At 37.2% G+C, this 24,662-nt stretch overlaps 1 protein-coding gene across 3 annotated transcripts in view; it reads left to right on the top strand.

The window, feature by feature from the left end:
• LOC143234704 (5'-AMP-activated protein kinase subunit gamma-1-like) overlaps positions 1-24,662 on the top strand; it is a 133,924-nt gene that overhangs the window by 47,327 nt on the left and 61,935 nt on the right. For all 3 annotated transcript variants that reach the window (XM_076472264.1, XM_076472263.1, XM_076472262.1), the window contains exon 3: positions 1,860-1,978. In XM_076472264.1, coding sequence (XP_076328379.1) covers positions 1,860-1,978 — 119 coding nt within the window. The remainder of the gene's footprint in view (positions 1-1,859; positions 1,979-24,662) is intronic.

A 24,662-nucleotide genomic window follows, 5' to 3' on the forward strand; every position in this document is an offset into this window, starting at 1 on the left:
GTGAGTGACTGTACATATAAGTTATTATATTCAGTTCAATGAGTGACTGTATATATAACAGTTATTTGATTCTGAACCGTGAGTAACTGTACATATAAATTATTATATTCAGTACATTGAGTGACTGTACATATAATACTTAAATTCTAGACAGTGAGTGACTGTACATATAATAATTAATTTCTAGACAGTGAGTGACTGTACATAAATAGTTATTAGATTCTGGACCGTGAGTGACTGTACATATAATAGTTATTAGATTCTGTACCGTGGGTGACTGTACATGTAACAGTTAATAGATTCTGTACCGTGGGTGACTGTATGTGTAATAGTTATTAAATTCTGTACCGTGGATGACTGTACGTGTAACAGTTAATAGATTCTGTAGTGTGGATGACTGTACGTGTAACAGTTATCAGATCCTGGACCGTGAGTGACTGTACGTATGAAAGTGATAATATTCTGGACCGTTTCATCACTTATGTAATAACCGGTTTCATCTTTTCCGATATTCGTGTATAAAGTCCAGATTTTAGTTGTGAAAGATTTAAAATATTTCTTACGTTCCGTGACGTATAGTGTGACTGTTACTCAACTTATCGATATAAGCTTATTGATTGCTTGTCAGCATGATCGGAACAGAAATATTCAAGAAACTCCATTTTTGTGAGCATGAACTTTGACTTTTTGATAGGTTAATAAAGGTGTTTCCATGTAACGTTTCTGTGGTAGTTACTAATCCAACCTCTACTTGCTGAGTTCCAGTCCGCTTTTCTGAACTTTCAGAACTTCCACAGAAATCGCCCCTCGGTGGCTCAGTCAGAGTCTAAGGGCTTATCTCGCTAAAAACTGATGCTCGCTATCTGCAAATTCGAGGTGACCCGATCTGTAGTTTTGTGCTGAACAAGGAACACACAAACTGCTGAACTTTACTGTGTGAATCCCTCTAACAAAACCGCAGTAATAGTGATAAAACAAACGAAACGTGTGTGTATATATATACACACTTTTTATAGAATCTAATACATGAGATACCACGTTTTAAAATTACATTGCAGACATTGAGTACGTCACTGTTTTAATACGTAGCTTTCGAAACGACTTCATTTCTCTTATGGGACACAATTCCAAAGTTTTGGCCCCGTATAAGTTACTGAACCTGACTGAAATATTCCTTAAAATGTGTGAAAACCAGGTTTAGTTATTATTCTATTTCCAAATGTTGATTTAAAAACAAAACTTGTACCATAAAAATATCGAACATTTCAAATTAATTCATCTTGGTACTTGGATAATATTACAGCTAGTTGTAATTCAGATTACTTTTGTATAACCATCCATATTACCACAACAATGGTTGAAACTATTGACTGTTATCAAAAGTACTTATGTTACAATTATTTTATAATGTTTCGTCCATAGGTTCTTCCTCTCAGATAAAACTTCTAGCGTTCCTAACCAATGAAATGTGTTAACTTTTAATGTATCTATTTTAATATTTCTAAAGCTGGTGATGAGTTATATTGTCTTCTCTATTAATGACCCCTGGTTTCTTCATTCTTTCGTACCTTAGAAGAATGTTCAGATAGAAACCTCTTGTTAAATCTAACTATTGTAGGTCTTCACTATTTCGATAGGTTTCCTGTTGTCGTATCTGATCTCAATAAAGATATTTGTTTACTCTTTGTTTATATAAGTGTGATTTACTTGAACTGTTTTTATTAACAGTTCTCTGTTGAGGTATTTTTTACTTTTTTAACATTTCCCATATACATAAAATAAATAAATATAAAACAAACAGAACACTTCTTATCTTTATATGGGTTTGTTTAAACACTTTGTTTTTACCTTTTATATAGGTGCCTTTCTCAGACGACATTCAGTTGACCCAGACAGACGAAGAGGATCGTTAGGTCAAAGGTCATCGGATGGTTCTGATCACCATGCCATCTTGATTCAGAGAACGGATTCTCGAGGAGTAAGTTATTGTCAATGCAGATAACAATAGATAAATGCAGTTGATTACAATATATTTCTGTAAGCCTGACTTTCCAAACACCCGTGGGTCAAGCTTCTTTTCTGATTACAATATATTTCTGTAAGCCTGACTTTCCAAACACCCGTGATAGATTTCTGTAATCCTGACTTTCCAAACACCCGTGGGTCAAGCTTCTTTTCTGATTACAATATATTTCTGTAAGCCTGACTTTCCAAACACCCGTGATAGATTTCTGTAATCCTGACTTTCCAAACACCCGTGGGTCAAGCTTCTTTTTTGAATACAATAGATTTCTGTAAGCCTGACTTTCCAAACACCCGTGGGTCAAGCTTCTTTTCTGATTACAATATATTTCTGTAAGCCTGACTTTCCAAACACCCGTGATAGATTTCTGTAATCCTGACTTTCCAAACACCCGTGGGTCGAGCTTCTTTTTTGAATACAATATATTTCTGTAAGCCTGACTTTCCAAACACCCGTGATAGATTTCTGTAAGCCTGACTTTCCAAACACCCGTGGGTCGAGCTTCTTTTTTGAATACAATATATTTCTGTAAGCCTGACTTTCCAAACACCCGTGATAGATTTCTGTAAGCCTCACTTTCCAAACACCCGTGGGTCAAGCTTCTTTTTTGAATACAATAGATTTCTGTAAGCCTGACTTTCCAAACACCCGTGGGTCAAGCTTCTTTTCTGATTACAATAGATTTCTGTAAGCCTGACTTTCCAAACACCCGTGATAGATTTCTGTAAGCCTCACTTTCCAAACACCCGTGGGTCAAGCTTCTTTTTTGAATACAATAGATTTCTGTAAGCCTGACTTTCCAAACACCCGTGATAGATTTCTGTAAGCCTCACTTTCCAAACACCCGTGGGTCAAGCTTCTTTTTTGAATACAATAGATTTCTGTAAGCCTCACTTTCCAAACACCCGTGGGTCAAGCTTCTTTTCTGATTACAATAGATTTCTGTAAGCCTGACTTTCCAAACACCCGTGGGTCAAGCTTCTTTTTTGAATACAATAGATTTCTGTAAGCCTGACTTTCCAAACACCCGTGGGTCAAGCTTCTTTTCTGATTACAATAGATTTCTGTAAGCCTGACTTTCAAACACCGTGATAGATTTCTGTAAGCCTCACTTTCCAAACACCCGTGGGTCAAGCTTCTTTTTTGAATACAATATATTTCTGTAAGCCTGACTTTCCAAACACCCGTGATAGATTTCTGTAAGCCTGACTTTCCAAACACCCGTGGGTCGAGCTTCTTTTTTGAATACAATATATTTCTGTAAGCCTGACTTTCCAAACACCCGTGATAGATTTCTGTAAGCCTCACTTTCCAAACACCCGTGGGTCAAGCTTCTTTTTTGAATACAATAGATTTCTGTAAGCCTGACTTTCCAAACACCCGTGGGTCAAGCTTCTTTTCTGATTACAATAGATTTCTGTAAGCCTGACTTTCCAAACACCCGTGATAGATTTCTGTAAGCCTCACTTTCCAAACACCCGTGGGTCAAGCTTCTTTTTTGAATACAATAGATTTCTGTAAGCCTGACTTTCCAAACACCCGTGGGTCAAGCTTCTTTTCTGATTACAATAGATTTCTGTAAGCCTGACTTTCCAAACACCCGTGGGTCAAGCTTCTTTTTTGAATACAATAGATTTCTGTAATCCTGACTTTCCAAACACCCGTGGGTCAAGCTTCTTTTTTGAATACAATATATTTCTGTAAGCCTGACTTTCCAAACACCGTGATAGATTTCTGTAAGCCTCACTTTCCAAACACCCGTGGGTCAAGCTTCTTTTTTGAATACAATAGATTTCTGTAAGCCTGACTTTCCAAACACCCGTGATAGATTTCTGTAAGCCTCACTTTCCAAACACCCGTGGGTCGAGCTTCTTTTTTGAATACAATATATTTCTGTTAGCCTCACTTTCCAAACACCCGTGGGTCAAGCTTCTTTTTTGAATACAATAGATTTCTGTTAGCCCGACTTTCCAAACACCCGTGGGTCAAGCTTCTTTTTTGAATACAATAGGTTTCTGTAAGCCTGACTTTCCAAACACCCGTGGGTCAAGCTTCTTTTCTGATTACAATATATTTCTGTAATCCTGACTTTCCAAACACCCGTGGGTCAAGCTTCTTTTTTTAATACAATAGATTTCTGTAAGTCTGACTTTCCAAACACCCGTGGGTCAAGCTTCTTTTCTGATTACAATAGATTTCTGTTAGCCTGACTTTCCAAACACCCGTGATAGATTTCTGTAAGCCTCACTTTCCAAACACCCGTGGGTCAAGCTTCTTTTTTTAATACAATAGATTTCTGTAATCCTGACTTTCCAAACACCCGTGGGTCAAGCTTCTTTTTTTAATACAATAGATTTCTGTAAGCCTGACTTTCCAAACACCCGTGGGTCAAGCTTCTTTTCTGATTACAATAGATTTCTGTTAGCCTGACTTTCCAAACACCCGTGATAGATTTCTGTAAGCCTCACTTTCCAAACACCCGTGGGTCAAGCTTCTTTTTTTAATACAATAGATTTTTGTAAGCCTGACTTTCCAAACACCCGTGGGTCAAGCTTCTTTTCTGATTACAATAGATTTCTGTAATCCTGACTTTCCAAACACCCGTGGGTCAAGCTTCTTTTCTGATTACAATAGATTTCTGTAATCCTGACTTTCCAAACACCCGTGGGTCAAGCTTCTTTTTTTAATACAATAGATTTCTGTAATCCTGACTTTCCAAACACCCGTGGGTCGAGCTTCTTTTTTGAATACAATAGATTTCTGTAAGCCTGACTTTCCAAACACCCGTGGGTCAAGCTTCTTTTCTGATTACAATAGATTTCTGTAAGCCTGACTTTCCAAACACCCGTGGGTCGAGCTTCTTTTTTGAATACAATAGATTTCTGTAATCCTGACTTTTCAAACACCCGTGTTCTTTTTTTTGTGTGTGGATATTGAGTGATGCTCCTTCCTGATATCTCAGCTTCAACACTTGCAATGTTACAATTCAGAGTTCGATCCCTCAAATAAGCACTGAATAGTTAGCCCATTGGGCAGCGTCATGCTTAACCTTGAATAAAATTATTTTAAGAACACCTCTTAACACGTAAACAGTAGCAAGCACAATATAATGTGTTAAGAATTACTTGTGGAAATATGTGAGCATACGTGTTAGTGGTAATAAATATATGAAAACGCTTGACAGGTATTTTTGTGTCATGATTGAGTTAGGTAACAGTTTTATAATAAACCACGCGACGTGAATGACATTTTATAATTTATCATAAATAAAAATGGCCACCTTGATAGAGTGGAACTGTTGAGGTTTACGTTCTAATCTGGATGACATCAAAACACTGATTGCTTCCTACCATCCTGTATGTCTTTCCTTACAGGAAAAATTTCTGAAACATGCCGATATAGTCACCTTTCGGCAGTTTTCTCTGTACAGAAATGACAGGCTGTGTGATGGACGAGTGCATGGAGGGATGGCACTGTTGGTTGATCAGCATATGCCCGCCTTGTCTTTGCTACTTGACGCACCCTTGGAGGCCATAGCCATCCATATTTGCTTAGGTCATAGCATCACTGTTTCTTCTCTCTACCTGTCACCTGAAGAGACATATGATCAATCAGACCTTGATGTTCTCATTGAACAGTTGCCATCACCCTTTGTAATCCTGGGGGACTTTAATGAACATCATCCCCTTTGGGGATATTGATAGGAGGGGTCGCTCCGTATAGCGTCTGCTCTCTGATCACAACCTTTCTCTTTTCAATACTGGTTCTTCTACTTATTTTCATGCACCTAGTCAGTCCTTTACTGCTATTGATCTCTCGGTTTGCTCCCCTTCATTATTCTCCCAATTTTCATGAGGGTTGACAATAATCCATGAGGCAGTGATCATTTTCCTATAACCTTGAGAGATTGGCTGTGGTTGAAGCCACCTGACTCGCATGCCCCACTGGAAGCTGGATCAGGCAAACTGGCACTCTTTCACTGCTCTCACAGAACTTGGTCCTGCCATCTTCTGTAAGGCATCAACTGTGTGGCAGCAGTAACTGACTGTATTATACAAGCAGCTGCTCATTGTATTCCTAAACCCTCGACACATTTTCCTCAATATCCTCGTCCATGGTGGAATCCTGCCTGCCACATGGCATGGAAGGCTCAAAAACGGGCCTGGGATACTTTCTGTAGATATCCCACACTTTCAAACCGCATTGCTTTCCAATGGGTCCGTACACATGCTAGGTGGGTAAGACGTCAAAGCCAGAAAGAATCTTAGATTAAGTTCACAACTAGCATATCTTCTACCACCAGTTCCAAAATCATATGGGACAGGATTCGAAAGGTCAGTGGGCACTACAATTCTGTCCCCTCTCGATCTTACTCTCTGATGACCAGGAAGTAGCTGATACCCAGAGCATTGCCCATACTCTAGGTAAAGCTTTTGCCGGGTATCTATCACTTCTGCTTGTTCCTCCACCTTCTTAGCCATCAAGACTCAGGCAGAGCATTCACCTCTTTCCTTTCAAACTATCTCTTTCACTATAATCGTCCCTTTACACTGGTGGAACTGAAAATGGCCCTTCATCAGTCTGGCAGTACATCTGTTGGACCTGATGATGTACACTTTGTCATGCTGTGCTATCTCTCTCCTGCTTCTCTTGATGTCCTTCTAATTGTTTTTAACCTGATCTGGCAGGGGAATGTTTTTCCTGGTGTGTGGCACCAGGCTATTATCTTACCTTTCTCTTAGCCTGGGAAAGATCCTAAGATCCCTTCAAACTACCGTCCAATTGCTTTGATGAGCTGTCTCTGTAAGACCTTAGAGAGGATGGTTAATGCTCGTCTTGTTTGGTTCCTCGAATCAAACAACCTCTTCTCGCCCACCCAGTGTGGGTTCCGACGACAGCACTCCACCGTGGACCACTTAATTAGACTTGAAACTTCAATCAGAGAAGCTTTTCTCAAATGACATCTTGTGTCAATATTCTTTGACATTGAGAAGGCTTATGACACAACATGGAGGTATGGCATTTTGCGAGACCTCCATATATATGGGTTACGTGGCCATTTACCCATGTTTATTAAAATATTTTCAATAAACGGGTGATTCTAGGTTTGTGTGAGTTTGACACTTTTCCGTTCTTTTGTACAGGAACATAGACTCCCTCAGGGCTGTGTTTTGAGTGTAACACTTTTCAATATAAAGATTAATTCCATCACTGAACAACTCCCTCTTATTGTTACAAACGGGCTCTATGTCAACGACTTTCACATCTCATGTCAGTTGTTGAACATAAGATATATTGAGCGGCGACTACAAACTGCCCTCAATCATTTACTGAAGTGGACCACGGAGAACATTTAATTTCTTTCTCTCTAAAACCGTTTGCATGCACTTTTGCCGCCAACGGGGTATTCACCCTAATCCTGAACTCCGTATCGGTGAAGTTGTGCTTCGTGTGGTCCCTGAGACCAAGTTCTTGGAGCTTATCTTTGATCGTAAGCTGACCTTTATACCACACATTAAGCAGCTATGGGTCAAATGCACAAGAGCACTGAACATCCTCCGTGTCCTCTCTACTACCACTTGGGGAACGGATCGATGTTCTATGTTAAATTTCGTGCTTTTATTCGATCGAAACTCGACTATGGATCACTGGTATATGTTTCTGCCAGAACCTCGGCCTTAAAGATGCTGGACCCCATTCATCATCGTGGAATTCGACTCTGCACTGGGGCTTTCTGCACCTCCCCAGTTCAAAGCTTATACGTAGAATCTCATGAACCTTCTTTGCACCTTTGTCATTTGCAACTGTCTTTACTATATTCTTAGAAACTTCGTTCCTTACCAGAGCATCCCATCAGGGGATGTGTTTTCCTTCCTCAGTGGGCCATACTTTTTCAGAACAGACGATCTGCCATTGCTCCATTTGGCCTTCGCATCCAGGTGCAATTGGATGAATTGGGTCTGTCCTTGGATAACATTGCAGATTCCATAGGTCAGCCCATCCCACCATGGCTTATTACAGTCCCCAAATGTGACCTTTCTTTATCTGAGAAAAGCAGATACTCCCGATTGGAAGTACCGTCTTTTATTTACTGAACATCTTTCGAACAATCTTTCCATTCCAATTTATACGAATGGTTCCAAGTCAGGTGACTCTGTGGGCTCTGCCATAGTTTGTTGTGGTTCGGTGGTTGCGCGCAGAATCTCCTCTACAGCTTCTGTGTTCACTGCTGAACTGTACACCATTTCTCTTGCCCTGGATCATATTGAAGCTAAGCAGTACTCAAACTGCACTATTTATACTGACTCGTTTAGTTCTCTACTTTCCCTGGAATTACTTCACATTGGTTCACACCTTGTTCTCACCGATATTCAAAACCGACTGGCCTATTTCTCTTTGATATTTACTTCTACCCAGTTTTTCTGGGTACCGGGCCACGTTGGTATTCGTGAGAATGAGCTCTCCAACACTGCAGCTAAATCTACCTGCTCTGGCTCTATCACTGCTGTGCCTGTTCCATACTTGTACTGTGGTCCTGTATTCAAGGCTCGGCTCTGTGCTAGCTGGCAGTCGACTTGGAGTGAGTAACACAAAAACAAGCTTTTCCAAATAAAACCCTGTATTGGACTTTGGCCGTCTTGCTTCCGTAAGGATTGGAAAGAGGAAGTTGTTCTAACTGGACTATGACTGATTACAGCTTTTCAACTCATCATTTTCTTGTATCTGGAACTGATGTACCAGTGTGTAGTCTGTATAACACTCAGGTCATAATAAGCCACATTTTACTGTCTTGCTGTCGTTATGAATCTCAACAATAGCACCATTTTAAACATGTTTGTCCATACCATTAGACAGTGTTATTGGTGACATTTGGTAAAGTTTTTAGTTTTTTAATGACCATTAATATTTTTAATGTCATTTAAGTTTTTTTTTAATTTATACGTTAAACTTTTTAATGTGATTCCATTTTAAGAATCCAAGTCCAATTAGTTCGATTTGAAATTAGAAAATGGCCGTAACGTTAAATAACTCAGAACCAGGACTTGAAAAGCCAACTTCAGGTAACTAACGGTGGTTTTCCAACTATCCGTTAGTCATCCTGGTGAGTTATGATACATACCGTTATGCTGTAGAAAGTTCTTTACATCTTGTATTTCTGTAGGTTTTCTCTTACCACTGTAGACAAGATGTAAACATTGGTTTTTTGCTATTTATGTTTTTATAACATTGTTTTGTTTTACCTTAATTTCCTTTTATGAATTTTACTAAATTTAAATTTAACTTTTTACTGGATGTTTGGCACAGATAGCCTAACTTTTTACTGGATGTTTGGCACAGATAGCCTAACTTTTTACTGGATGTTTGGCGCAGATAGCCTAACTTTTTACTGGTAATATATACAACCACCAGTTCAAAATACCGGAACCTCTAAATACTACATAATATATACAACCACTAGTTCAAAATACCGACACCTCTAAATACTACATAATATATACAACCACTAGTTCAAAATACCGGAACCTCTAAATACTACATAATATATACAACCACTAGTTCAAAATACCGGCACCTCTAAATACTACATAATATATACAACCACTAGTTCAAAATACCGGCACCTCTAAATACTACATAATATATACAACCACTAGTTCAAAATACGACACCTCTAAATACTACATAATATATACAATCACTAGTTCAAAATACCGGCACCTCTAAATACTACATAATATATACAACCACTAGTTCAAAATACCGGCACCTCTAAATACTACATAATATATACAACCACTAGTTCAAAATACCGACACCTCTAAATACTACATAATATATACAACCACTAGTTCAAAATACCGGAACCTCTAAATACTACATAATATATACAAACACTAGTTCAAAATACCGGAACCTCTAAATACTACATAATATATACAACCACTAGTTCAAAATACCGGCACCTCTAAATACTACATAATATATACAAACACTAGTTCAAAATACCGGAACCTCTAAATACTACATAATATATACAACCACTAGTTCAAAATACCGGCACCTCTATATACTACATAATATATACAACCATTAGTTCAAAATAGTGACACCTCGAACAAACACAACACGGGTATGTTTTAACTTGTGTTCTTGTGTATATTATCTGATAACTACACAGTATATTTTGACTTATGTTCTTGTGTATGTTATCTGATAACTACACGGTATGTTTTGACTTGTGTTCTTGTGTATATTATCTGATAACTACACGGTATGTTTTGAGTTGTGTTCTTGTGTATATTATCTGATAACTACACGTTATGTTTTGACTTATGTTCTTGTGTATGTTATCTGATAACTACACAGTATATTTTGACTTATGTTCTTGTGTATATTATCTGATAAATACACGGTATGTTTTGACTTGTGTTCTTGTGTATATTATCTGATAACTACACAGTATATTTTGACTTATGTTCTTGTGTATGTTATCTGATAACTACACAGTATATTTTGACTTATGTTCTTGTGTATGTTATCTGATAACTACACGGTATGTTTTGACTTGTGTTCTTGTGTATATTATCTGATAACTACACGTTATGTTTTGACTTATGTTCTTGTGTATGTTATCTGATAACTACACGGTATGTTTTGACTTATGTTCTTGTGTATGTTATCTGATAACTACACGGTATGTTTTGACTTATGTTCTTGTGTATGTTATCTGATAACTACACGGTATGTTTTGACTTGTGTTCTTGTGTATATTATCTGATAACTACACGGTATGTTTTGAGTTGTGTTCTTGTGTATATTATCTGATAACTACACGTTATGTTTTGACTTATGTTCTTGTGTATATTATCTGATAACTACACAGTATATTTTGACTTATGTTCTTGTGTATATTATCTGATAAATACACGGTATGTTTTGACTTGTGTTCTTGTGTATATTATCTGATAACTACACAGTGTATTTTGACTTATGTTCTTGTGTATGTTATCTGATAACTACACAGTATATTTTGACTTATGTTCTTGTGTATGTTATCTGATAACTACACGGTATGTTTTGACTTGTGTTCTTGTGTATATTATCTGATAACTACACGGTATGTTTTGACTTATGTTCTTGTGTATGTTATCTGATAACTACACGGTATGTTTTGACTTATGTTCTTGTGTATGTTATCTGATAACTACACGGTATGTTTTGACTTATGTACTTGTGTATGTTATCTGATAAATACACGGTATGTTTTGACTTGTGTTCTTGTGTATGTTATCTGATAACTACACGGTATGTTTTGACTTGTGTTCTTGTGTATGTTATCTGATAAGTACACGGTATGTTTTGACTTGTGTTCTTGTGTATGTTATCTAGTAACTTAATTTACTCTTCAGTTTTAATTTTCAAAATTTTACAGCCCTCCAAATCCTGATATCGAACATGTTCGCTGTGGAAGCATTATAAGGTAAATGTTAATCCCATTATTTGTTGGTGAAAGAATAGCCCATGAGTTTGGCGGTGGGTGGTGATGACCGTGTACGTTTTCTTTGGTCTGTTACTTTAGAATTGAGTAAGGCTACTCCATATAGTCCTTGAATAGATGTGAACGAAATTCAATAAATAAAGAAATAAGAATGTTTCAAGTCATTACGGTACGTCTGTATGGTATATAAAGAATAGACTAGAATATTATGACTATTGTAATGACTGACAGTGTGGGTATAGTTTAAATATATATCAGAATATTATGACTATTGTAATGACTGACAGTGTGGGTATAGTTTAAATATGTATCAAAATATTATGGTTATTGTAATAACTGACAGTGTGGGTATAGTTTAAATATATATCAGAATATTATTGCTATTGTAATAACTGACAGTGTGGGTATAGTTTAAATATATATCAGAATATTATGGCTATTGTAATGACTGACAGTGTGGGTACAGTTTAAATATATATCGGAATATTATGGCTATTGTAATGACTGACAGTGTGGGTATAGTTTAAATATATATCAGAATATTATTGCTATTGTAATAACTGACAGTGTGGGTATAGTTTAAATATATATCAGAATATTATGGCTATTGTAATGACTGACAGTGTGGGTATAGTTTAAATATATATCAGAATATTATGGCTATTGTAATAACTGACAGTGTGGGTATAGTTTAAATATATATCAGAATATTATGACTATTGTAATGACTGACAGTGTGGGTATAGTTTAAATATATATCAGAATATTATGACTATTGTAATAACTGACAGTGTGGGTATAGTTTAAATATATATCAGAATATTATGACTATTGTAATAACTGACAGTGTGGGTATAGTTTAAATATATATCAGAATATTATGACTATTGTAATAACTGACAGTGTGGGTATAGTTTAAATATATATCAGAATATTATGGCTATTGTAATGACTGACAGTGTGGGTACAGTTTAAATATATATCAGAATATTATGACTATTGTAATGACTGACAGTGTGGGTATAGTTTAAATATATATCAGAATATTATGGCTATTGTAATAACTGACAGTGTGGGTATAGTTTAAATATATATCAGAATATTATGACTATTGTAATGACTGACAGTGTGGGTATAGTTTAAATATATATCAGAATATTATGGCTATTGTAATAACTGACAGTGTGGGTATAGTTTAAATATATATCAGAATATTATGACTATTGTAATGACTGACAGTGTGGGTATAGTTTAAATATATATCAGAATATTATGACTATTGTAATAACTGACAGTGTGGGTATAGTTTAAATATATATCAGAATATTATGACTATTGTAATAACTGACAGTGTGGGTATAGTTTAAATATATATTAGAATATTATGGCTATTGTAATGACTGACAGTGTGGGTATAGTTTAAATATATATCAGAATATTATGACTATTGTAATAACTGACAGTGTGGGTATAGTTTAAATATATATCAGAATATTATGGCTATTGTAATGACTGACAGTGTGGGTACAGTTTAAATATATACTCTTCAAAAAAAGAAACGCAAAAGGAATATTTTTGTTATTTTAAAGAGAAATATATGTAATAACGTTACAAGCTCAGTGTATGTGATGTTACACATGTTAAGGCACTGATTGTCAGACCAAAATGACAATAAAAGTTGTGCACTTTGAAAACGGAGGAAAACATCGGATTTTTCGCCAAAACGCATTCGTGTCCAATAAATTTGTTTGAGAGATCTGCATGTTCTGCAAGTGCAACATGTGCAAAATCCCTATAAAAGTGACGGGTTCTCGGTTTCCATAGCTCAGTGTTAAGCCACCGACACGCAATACAGTTACGCCAAGACTGACTGAAGCATAACCCAACAACGCCATTGGTCGCTTGGAAGCAGGCGAATCTCGATCAGATGTTGCCAGAGCTGTGAATGTCCACCCAAGCACCTTCACAAGGCTATGGAATCGTCACCAACAACATGGATCAACTTGTGACCGTCCACGATCTGGCAGACATCGTGTGACCACGCCCGCACAAGATCGCTACATCCGGTTACGTCACCTTCGGGATAGGACCACCACTGCGACGTCTACTGCCTCAACCATACCAGGGCTGCGTAGGATTTCCAATCATACCGTACGCAACCGTCGACGAGATTCTTTGGCCCCATGTGCAACCCATCATGGTGAACGTCAACGACGTTTTTCAACATGACAACGCCCGTCCTCACGCAGCCCGACTCACCACTGTCTTCTTGAGACACCACAACATCAACGTTCTTCCCTGGCTCTCCAGATCACCAGATTTAAACCCCATCGAACATCTTTGGGACGAGTTGGACCGACGTCTGCGACGGCGACAACCTCAACCGAAGACTCTACCTCAGCTTGCAGCAGCTTTGCAGGCTGAGTGGACAACCATTCCACAGGATGTGATTCGTCATCTCATCGCTTCCATGGGCAGGAGATGCCAAGCAGTTATTGATGCTCACGGGGGCATACTCGTTATTGACGTTGAGTGACGTTAAACTTCAACTAGTGAACGTGGACTTCGCCTTTACAGACTTTGGATGTTCAGCAGTGAATGTGCAAAGTTTTACACATGTCAAACAGAACTACCTGGAATAAACTTGTTAACAATATGCCTCAAATTTTGCCTTTTGCGTTTCTTTTTTTGAAGAGTATATGTCAAAATATTATGACTATTGTAATGATTGACAGTGTGGGTATACAATCATGTGAAAATGTTAGGACACCCTATGAAAGCCTGTGTATTTTTGTAACATTTTTGGATATATAGATATTTAATCTCAATTTCAACAATACTGAGAGATTATAGGAATATAACTAAACAATTAAAACTGAAGAAAAGACTTTTCAAGATCTTCTGTAAATGTAATTCTACAAAAATGCATATTCTAACTGAGGAAAAAGTTAGGACACCCTACCCCCTAATAGCTAGTGTTACCCCCTTTGGCTGAAATAACTGCAGTGAGACGCTTCTTGTAACCATCTACCAGTCTCTGACATCGGTCTGAAGAGAGAGTACCCCACTCCTCAATGCAGAATTCTTTCAGCTGTGAGATGTTTGAGGGTTTCTTGCATGTACAGCCCGTTGCAAGTCACCTCACAGCATCTCAATGGGATTAAGATCTGGGCTTTGACTCGGCCATTCCAGGACTCTCCATTTCTTAGTTTTCAGCCAGTTCTTGGTGGATTTACTGGTATGTATTGGGTCATTGTCGTGTGACAGGGTCCAGTTCCACTTCAGCTTTAATTTTCGTACAGATGGTCTCACATGATCCTCAAGCACCCTCTGATACACAGTAGAATGCATGGTGGATTCTATGATTGTGAGCTGTCCAGGTCCTGCTGTAGCAAAGGAGTCTCAAACCATGACACTTCCACCACCACTTCCACAGTTGGTATGAAGTTCTTTTCCTGGAATGCTGTATTTGGTTTACGCCAAACATGTCCTCTGTTCTGGTGTCCAAATAATTCAGTTTTGGACTCATCTATCCAAAGAACATTATTCCAGAAGTCCTGGTCTTTGTCTACATTCTCTCTGGCAAACTTCAGTCTGGCCTTGATGTTTCTCTTAGAGAACAAAGGTTTCCTCCTTGCACACCTCCCATGCAAGTTAAACTTGTGCAGACTCTTTCTGATTGTAGAGGCATGTACTTTCACATCAACAGTAGCCAGAGCCTGCTGTAGGTCCCGTGATGACATGTTAGGGTGTTTGGAGACCTCTTTTAGCATCTTGCGGTCCGTTCTCGGGGTGAACTTGCTTTGACAACCAGACCTGGGCATGTTGGCAGTTGTTTTGAAAGCCCTCCATTTGTTGATTATTTTACAGACAGTGGAATGGCTGATTTCAAAACATTTTGGGATCTTTTTAAATCCCTTACCAGACTCATAAGCTGCTACAATTTTCTTACTGAAGGCCTCAGACAGCTCTTTTGCTCTCACCATGGTGCTCACTCTGACTTCAACAGTCAGGAGCACACCAAACTAAATGTCTGAGGTTTAAATAGGGCAAGCCTCATTCAAAATGCTGAGTAACGATCTTCTAATCATGTGCACCTGGTGTGATACACCTGTGTGTGAGTTGAGCCATTTTAAGTGGGAATAATTGTGGAGGTGTCCTAACTTTTTCCTCAGTTTGCATTTTTGTAGAATTACATTTACAGAAGATCTTGAAAAGTCTTTTCTTCAGTTTTATTTGTTTAGTTATATCCCTATAATCTCTCACTATTTTAAATATTGAGATTAAATATGTATATATCCAAATATGTTACAAAAATACACAGGCTTTCATAGGGTGTCCTAACTTTTTCACATGACTGTAGTTTAAATATATATTAGAATATTATGGCTATTGTAATAACTGACAATGTTTAAATATATTAGAATATTAGGACTGTTGTGATGACTGGCAGTGTATGTATAGTTTAAGAATATAAATATTTGATAGGGTTATTGACCTTTGTTAAATAGTTAATGAAATATTTTGCCTTTATAATAAAACAGTTAATATTAAGGACAAACAAATTATGACAATGAATTTGGTTAATTCTCAGGTTGTCATAACCCTCGTACTCCTTACGGTGTTTTTGTAGCTTTAAATATCATACATTTAATATAGTTGAATTACGTCGATTGAAAGTTTATCTAAGAGCTTTTGTTTTCGTTTTTTTTTAAATATTATTCCTGAAAGTTTTGAGTCATATAATAATCAGCGACAATTATTTATTAGTTTTGGTTTTGGACGCAGCGTTTAGAGTTGTCTCCTAACTCCTATGGTTTTGGTGAAATTATTCTCCTTGGATATCGTATTCATAAACGATACTGTTCTCTACGTGTGTATTTGACTTGCAAACTTGTACCTTCAATCCTGTGATAGTAAACTCAAAAATGTGTGGACAAAATAAATATATGTTAATATATTTAGGTCTTATTATAAAACTTAGTACGTGCTGAATCTATATAGTTTTCTCACTTCGTAACACGCTGCCTTGAAGCTTAAGCATTCTAAAAAGTGCCGTTAGGGGGATGAAAGGGCTTAACTTGATTCGGCCAATAATTTAAAATGTGCAACTTTGACCCAATGCTTTTTTATAGCTGTAGCAAAGCTATCAAACTGTTGAAACGAAACTAAAAAACAATCCTGGAATAAAAGGTGTGCCATCTTTCCTCTAAAATAAAATACACGTGGCTAAACATTGAACTCCTCTCATGCAACTGAAAATAAATTCTATAACAATTCTTTCACTTCTTAATCGGTGAGGGTCAATTTAGGAAAGGTGTTCACACACAACTGTTATTGTACCACATGACTTGTATCGTGTTCCAATCACTAGTGTTTGTTGAGTTCAACTGATATGGCGTAAACAACGTTGTTTGAATACTATTATACACTATTCACAAAAAGTTAGGCTGTACTTTGAACATAATTTAAATCTTAGTTTATTAAAGACATTAAACAAGTTGATATTTAGTCCTAGTTTTTTTTTTTAACAAATATAATCAATTATATTAAAGTGTTTAATCCTGAAGTTAGAATGTACTTTGAACAGATAATCTATTATTACAGTTTATTAAAGTCATTAAACAGGATGATCTTAGTTCTAGTATTTTATTACAAGTGTAATTAATTAAAATTGTGCTTTGCCATTTAAGAAAAGGCGTTCATAACATAATTGTTTTTGCAGTAAATGGCTTACAAAATGACTACTAGCTGCTGTGATAAAAGGTTAATTGTAGATCTAAGGGTTAGACCCACACACTAAAAATTATTGACGTAGACCTATTTGGTGATGCAATCTATAATCAATAGGTGAATTAATTAGAATAAGGACTACTATAAAAAAATAAATATTTGATCAAAATTACTAGCAATAAGCCTAAATCACGTCTAACAGCGTACCCACCACACTAGCAGAGAACACGAGCTAATAAGCCGAATAACACACATTTTGCTAGGGATTGTGGGAAATTCTGCAGTTAGTGAAATTTCGATTTTCTACTTTTGGAAACAAATATCATGAAGTTACTTGTGTAAAAGTTTTTGTTTGACATTTTGCATTTAATTGGTGTAAGATATACGATTTAAAAGTGATGAAATTGAAAATAATCTAAGACCTCGGTAATCCTGAAGCTACGTTGAACGGAAATCCAAGATATTAAGCCCTCAGTGTAGACACATATTCGAAATAGTATGGCCGTCTATCTGTAATACGAGATACGTGCTAGCTTGCAACGACTTCCTTTGGTATAAATGTTATCACTGCTACTGTTTTTATCGTACATGAAAAGTTTCAGACTGAGCGAAATGCGTCATTTGCAATAGATAATGCAAAAAAATGGGTCGAAATACCATTATATACTTTTCTTTTTGGAAAAGTTCCTTAGGATATGAATAAAAAATATAGTATTAAAACTATAACAGGCCTAATACTAATATTTTATTGGAAATATAATTAATAATAATCACTATCTTATTACATAATGACATAGGCTTAGTACTCACCCGTCTTATGTTCAGTTATAATAGTTTCCTGATTGATGGGTTTATTCCTGCAGGCTGCTGGAAGAAACAATCCATGTTTTGATAAAACTTGTTTCGGGTGTGTTAAGCCCACGTTATCGAGTGATAACTTTTGTATATTAAAATATAAATTAAGGAAGATGTAAAAATTGAAATAAAACAACAAAGTGTATATCTTCCCTTTTTTTACAGAAGTTGTTTGCGGTTAAGAATTTCTCCACTTAAGCCTTAAACACCTACGTGAAAATTTTAAAGATTTATTCTTTGTTCAAGGCAATCTTCATTATATCTAACGGAAAATAGTGTTGGCGTTTGTTGTTAGGTTGGCGTTTCAATTTCGTTCTTTTCGATAGATGAACGACTGAGAAAAGTAATTTTCTGAAAGTAATTTATGTCGGAAATACACGTTAAAGGTGAATTTTACGGAAAAAATAAAACTTTGCAGTCAAAAGAACTACTCATACTGATTAATTTTGCAGGTCTACATTTTTTATAAAAAATATGTTCTTATAAATGAAACAGAACTTGGTACAGAAAGAGCCCTTTCCGAGCGGCAATCCGAACGTTTTAGTTTTTACGTTCGCCGCTAGAAAAAGTACTGTGACGTAATAGTTGCCAAACAAACCACCAACGCCAGCGCGTTGAATGAGAGAAACAGTGGTGGAGTCTGTTTTGACTTTGTGTTCTGAACAGTGTTGAGTAGCACCATATCAATTCGAACCTATTCTGAACGAACCTAGAACAGTTACTTTTGATACAGATGTGACAAGTTCTAGTGATGAGGACAGTTCCGCAAGCGAGAGTAGAGGAACTGTGAGCGATACTGATAGCGCCCAGGTCGGTCATACCTCCAATGGAAGAATGGTAAGCCTAAGTCATGACAACAAATATGGTCTGTATTATTTTACGTGCAATTTTAAGCATCTCGAGACCTGTCTGGTGTTTATAAATTATTCGTATCACAGACTGGGTTTTATTTGTTTATATTTTGCCGACTATGGTAACTAATACTCGGCCCTTCCAGAATCATTGTAATCAAGGTTTCACTGACTTTCTGGTGCCACAAACACAAAACATGCTCATGAATGTGAAATGTATATGTCTAGTTACATTTTTCAAAAACTTGTACTTTTTAAATTATTATATTATACTAGTTATTGTTTATCGCTTTATACTGCACACATACATTTAAGTTTATTCTTTATTTTTAAAGTTTATTCTTTAAGTTTATTCTTAAGTTTATTTCGTGATAGCAAGGGATGGCTTCAGAGGGGTGGAACCTGTATGCTGCAGGCTGAGATCAGTCCTCAGCTCTACACGAGGAAAGATGGCGGGGACGATCCTTTCTACTGCCGATGGCTTTTTCAGTCTCAATCTGCCTGGCTTGAAACCCACGAAATTCAAAACAGTGGGATCCGACACAAAACATGAGCGTTCAAAGTGATCTTGACAAAGCTTTGCATGGTGTGAAGGAGTCCAATTCTTCCTATTGACCATCCGCACCCACTGTCGCCACCTTGCCGGTTCCTTCTCCTTGCACGGAAACAAAAAGAAGCTTTAGCCCGATGCCGAACCGTTTTTACAACCATAAGCAGCGCAGTAAACCATGTTATCAAAAACAAACATAAAGTAGCAATATCAAGACAAAAAATAGTCTCACAAAGTATGTAATGCAAAACAAGCACCGATAGATTTACATAAAACACCAGCACTGAAAGGAACAAAATGGTCGGCACACAACGAAGCATGTTTGGCAACTATTACGTCATAGTTGTAAAACGTCACGGAAACAGCCGAACGACCGAGAGGAACTTGAGTTCGAGGATCTGCATATTAAATTTCTTGAAAATTCACCTTTAAGACGTTAACATTTGAGTACAGTTTACTTCATTCCTGTGGTATGTCTGTAGATGAGTAAGTGTCAAATGACTGAATCATATTGTTTACAGTTTACCTCATTCCTGTGGTATGTCTGTTGATGAGTAAGTGTCAAATGACTGAATCATATTATAGGCCCAGTTTACAGTATACTTCATTCCTGTTGCATGTCTGTAGATGAGTAAGTGTCAAATGACTGAATCATATTGTTTACAGTTTACCTCATTCCTGTGGTATGTCTGTTGATGAGTAAGTGTCAAATGACTGAATCATACTGTAGGCCCTGTTTACAGTTTACGTCATTCCTGTGGTATGTCTGTAGATGAGTAAGTGTCAAATGACTGAATCATACTGCAGGCGCTGTTTACAGTTTACTTCATTCCTGTGGTATGTCTGTAGATGAGTATGTGTCAAAGGACTGAATCATATTGTAGCCCCTGTTTACAGTTTACCTCATTCCTGTGGTATGTCTGTAGATGAGTAAGTGTCAAATGACTGAATCATATTGTAGGCCCTGTTTACAGTTTACCTCATTCCTGTGGTATGTCTGTAGATGAGTAAGTGTCAAATGACTGAATCATACTGTAGGCCCTGTTTACAGTTTACTTCATTCCTGTGGTATGTCTGTAGATGAGTAAGTGTCAAATGACTGAATCATACTGTAGGCCCTGTTTACAGTTTACTTCATTCCTGTGGTATGTCTGTAGATGAGTAAGTGTCAAATGATTGAATCATATTGTAAGCCCTGTTTACAGTTTACTTCATTCCTATGGTATGTCTGTAGATGCGTAAGTGTCAAATGACTGAATCATACTGTAGGCCCTGTTTACAGTTTACTTCATTCCTGTGGTATGTCTGTAGATGAGTAAGTATCAAATGACTGAATCATACTGTAAGTTTGTTTACAGTTTACCTCATTCCTGTGGTATATCTGTAGATGAGTAAGTGTCAAATGACTGAATCATACTGTAGGCCCTGTTTACAGTTTACTTCATTCCTGTGGTATGTCTGTAGATGAGTAAGTGTCAAATGACTGAATCATATTGTAGGCCCTGTTTACAGTTTACTTCATTCCTGTGGTATGTCTGTAGATGAGTAAGTGTCAAATGACTGAATCATACTGTAGGCCCTGTTTACAGTTTACTTCATTCCTGTGGTATGTCTGTAGATGAGTAAGTGTCAAATGACTGAATCATATTGTAGGCCCTGTTTACAGTTTACTTCATTCCTGTGGTATGTCTGTAGATGAGTAAGTGTCAAATGACTGAATCATATTGTAGGCCCTGTTTACAGTTTACTTCATTCCTGTGGTATGTCTGTAGATGAGTAAGTGTCAAATGACTGAATCATACTGTAGGCCCTGTTTACAGTTTACTTCATTCCTGTGGTATGTCTGTAGATGAGTAAGTGTCAAATGACTGAATCATACTGTAGGCCCTGTTTACAGTTTACTTCATTCCTGTGGTATGTCTGTAGATGAGTAAGTGTCAAATGACTGAATCATACTGTAGGCCCTGTTTACAGTTTACTTCATTCCTGTGGTATGTCTGTAGATGAGTAAGTGTCAAATGACTGAATCATACTGTAGGCCCTGTTTACAGTTTACTTCATTCCTGTGGTATGTCTGTAGATGAGTAAGTGTCAAATGACTGAATCATACTGTAGGCCCTGTTTACAGTTTACCTCATTCCTGTGGTATGTCTGTAGATGAGTAAGTGTCAAATGACTGAATCATGCTGTAGGCCCTGTTTACAGTTTACTTCATTTCTGTGGTATGTCTGTAGATGAGTAAGTGTCAAATGACTGAATCATACTGTAGGCCCTGTTTCCAGTTTACCTCATTCCTGTGGTATGTCTGTAGATGAGTAAGTGTCAAATGACTGAATCATACTGTAGGCCCTGTTTACAGTTTACTTCATTCCTGTGGTATGTCTGTAGATGAGTAAGTGTCAAATGACTGAATCATATTGTAGGCCCTGTTTACAGTTTACTTCATTCCTGTGGTATGTCTGTAGATGAGTAAGTGTCAAATGACTGAATCATACTGTAGGCCCTGTTTACAGTTTACTTCATTCCTATGGTATGTCTGGTGATGCGTAAGTGTCAAATGACTGAATCATACTGTAGGCCTTGTTTACAGTTTACTTCATTCCTGTGGTATGTCTGTAGATAAGTAAGTGTCAAATGACTGAATCATACTGTAAGTTTGTTTACAGTTTACCTCATTCCTGTGGTATATCTGTAGATGAGTAAGTGTCAAATGACTGAATCATACTGTAGGCCCTGTTTACAGTTTACCTCATTCCTGTGGTATGTCTGTAGATGAGTAAGTGTCAAATGACTGAATCATACTGTAGGCCCTGTTTACAGTTTACTTCATTCCTGTGGTATGTCTGTAGATGAGTAAGTGTCAAATGACTGAATCATACTGTAGGCCCTGTTTACAGTTTACTTCATTCCTGTGGTATGTCTGTAGATGAGTAAGTGTCAAATGACTGAATCATACTGTAGGCCCTGTTTACAGTTTACTTCATTCCTGTGGTATGTCTGTAGATGAGTAAGTGTCAAATGACTGAATCATACTGTAGGCCCTGTTTACAGTTTACTTCATTCCTGTGGTATGTCTGTAGATGAGTAAGTGTCAAATGACTGAATCATACTGTAGGCCCTGTTTACAGTTTACTTCATTCCTGTGGTATGTCTGTAGATGAGTAAGTGTCAAATGACTGAATCATACTGTAGGCCCTGTTTACAGTTTACTTCATTCCTGTGGTATGTCTGTAGATGAGTAAGTGTCAAATGACTGAATCATACTGTAGGCCCTGTTTACAGTTTACTTCATTCCTGTGGTATGTCTGTAGATGAGTAAGTGTCAAATGACTGAATCATACTGTAGGCCCTGTTTACAGTTTACTTCATTCCTGTGGTATGTCTGTAGATGAGTAAGTGTCAAATGACTGAATCATACTGTAGGCCCTGTTTACAGTTTACTTCATTCCTGTGGTATGTCTGTAGATGAGTAAGTGTCAAATGACTGAATCATACTGTAGGCCCTGTTTACAGTTTACTTCATTCCTGTGGTATGTCTGTAGATGAGTAAGTGTCAAATGACTGAATCATACTGTAGGCCCTGTTTACAGTTTACTTCATTCCTGTGGTATGTCTGTAGATGAGTAAGTGTCAAATGACTGAATCATACTGTAGGCCCTGTTTACAGTTTACTTCATTCCTGTGGTATGTCTGTAGATGAGTAAGTGTCAAATGACTGAATCATACTGTAGGCCCTGTTTACAGTTTACTTCATTCCTGTGGTATGTCTGTAGATGAGTAAGTGTCAAATGACTGAATCATACTGTAGGCCCTGTTTACAGTTTACTTCATTCCTGTGGTATGTCTGTAGATGAGTAAGTGTCAAATGACTGAATCATACTGTAGGCCCTGTTTACAGTTTACTTCATTCCTGTGGTATGTCTGTAGATGAGTAAGTGTCAAATGACTGAATCATACTGTAGGCCCTGTTTACAGTTTACTTCATTCCTGTGGTATGTCTGTAGATGAGTAAGTGTCAAATGACTGAATCATACTGTAGGCCCTGTTTACAGTTTACTTCATTCCTGTGGTATGTCTGTAGATGAGTAAGTGTCAAATGACTGAATCATACTGTAGGCCCTGTTTACAGTTTACTTCATTCCTGTGGTATGTCTGTAGATGAGTAAGTGTCAAATGACTGAATCATACTGTAGGCCCTGTTTACAGTTTACTTCATTCCTGTGGTATGTCTGTAGATGAGTAAGTGTCAAATGACTGAATCATACTGTAGGCCCTGTTTACAGTTTACTTCATTCCTGTGGTATGTCTGTAGATGAGTAAGTGTCAAATGACTGAATCATACTGTAGGCCCTGTTTACAGTTTACTTCATTCCTGTGGTATGTCTGTAGATGAGTAAGTGTCAAATGACTGAATCATACTGTAGGCCCTGTTTACAGTTTACTTCATTCCTGTGGTATGTCTGTAGATGAGTAAGTGTCAAATGACTGAATCATACTGTAGGCCCTGTTTACAGTTTACTTCATTCCTGTGGTATGTCTGTAGATGAGTAAGTGTCAAATGACTGAATCATACTGTAGGCCCTGTTTACAGTTTACTTCATTCCTGTGGTATGTCTGTAGATGAGTAAGTGTCAAATGACTGAATCATACTGTAGGCCCTGTTTACAGTTTACTTCATTCCTGTGGTATGTCTGTAGATGAGTAAGTGTCAAATGACTGAATCATACTGTAGGCCCTGTTTACAGTTTACTTCATTCCTGTGGTATGTCTGTAGATGAGTAAGTGTCAAATGACTGAATCATACTGTAGGCCCTGTTTACAGTTTACTTCATTCCTGTGGTATGTCTGTAGATGAGTAAGTGTCAAATGACTGAATCATAGGCCCTGTTTGTAGGCCCTGTTTACAGTTTACTTCATTCCTGTGGTATGTCTGTAGATGAGTAAGTGTCAAATGACTGAATCATACTGTAGGCCCTGTTTACAGTTTACTTCATTCCTGTGGTATGTCTGTAGATGAGTAAGTGTCAAATGACTGAATCATACTGTAGGCCCTGTTTACAGTTTACTTCATTCCTGTGGTATGTCTGTAGATGAGTAAGTGTCAAATGACTGAATCATACTTGTAGGCCCTGTTTACAGTTTACTTCATTC

This window comes from Tachypleus tridentatus, chromosome 12 (genome assembly GCF_004210375.1).
Source record: "Tachypleus tridentatus isolate NWPU-2018 chromosome 12, ASM421037v1, whole genome shotgun sequence".
NCBI classification, from domain to species: domain Eukaryota; kingdom Metazoa; phylum Arthropoda; class Merostomata; order Xiphosura; family Limulidae; genus Tachypleus; species Tachypleus tridentatus.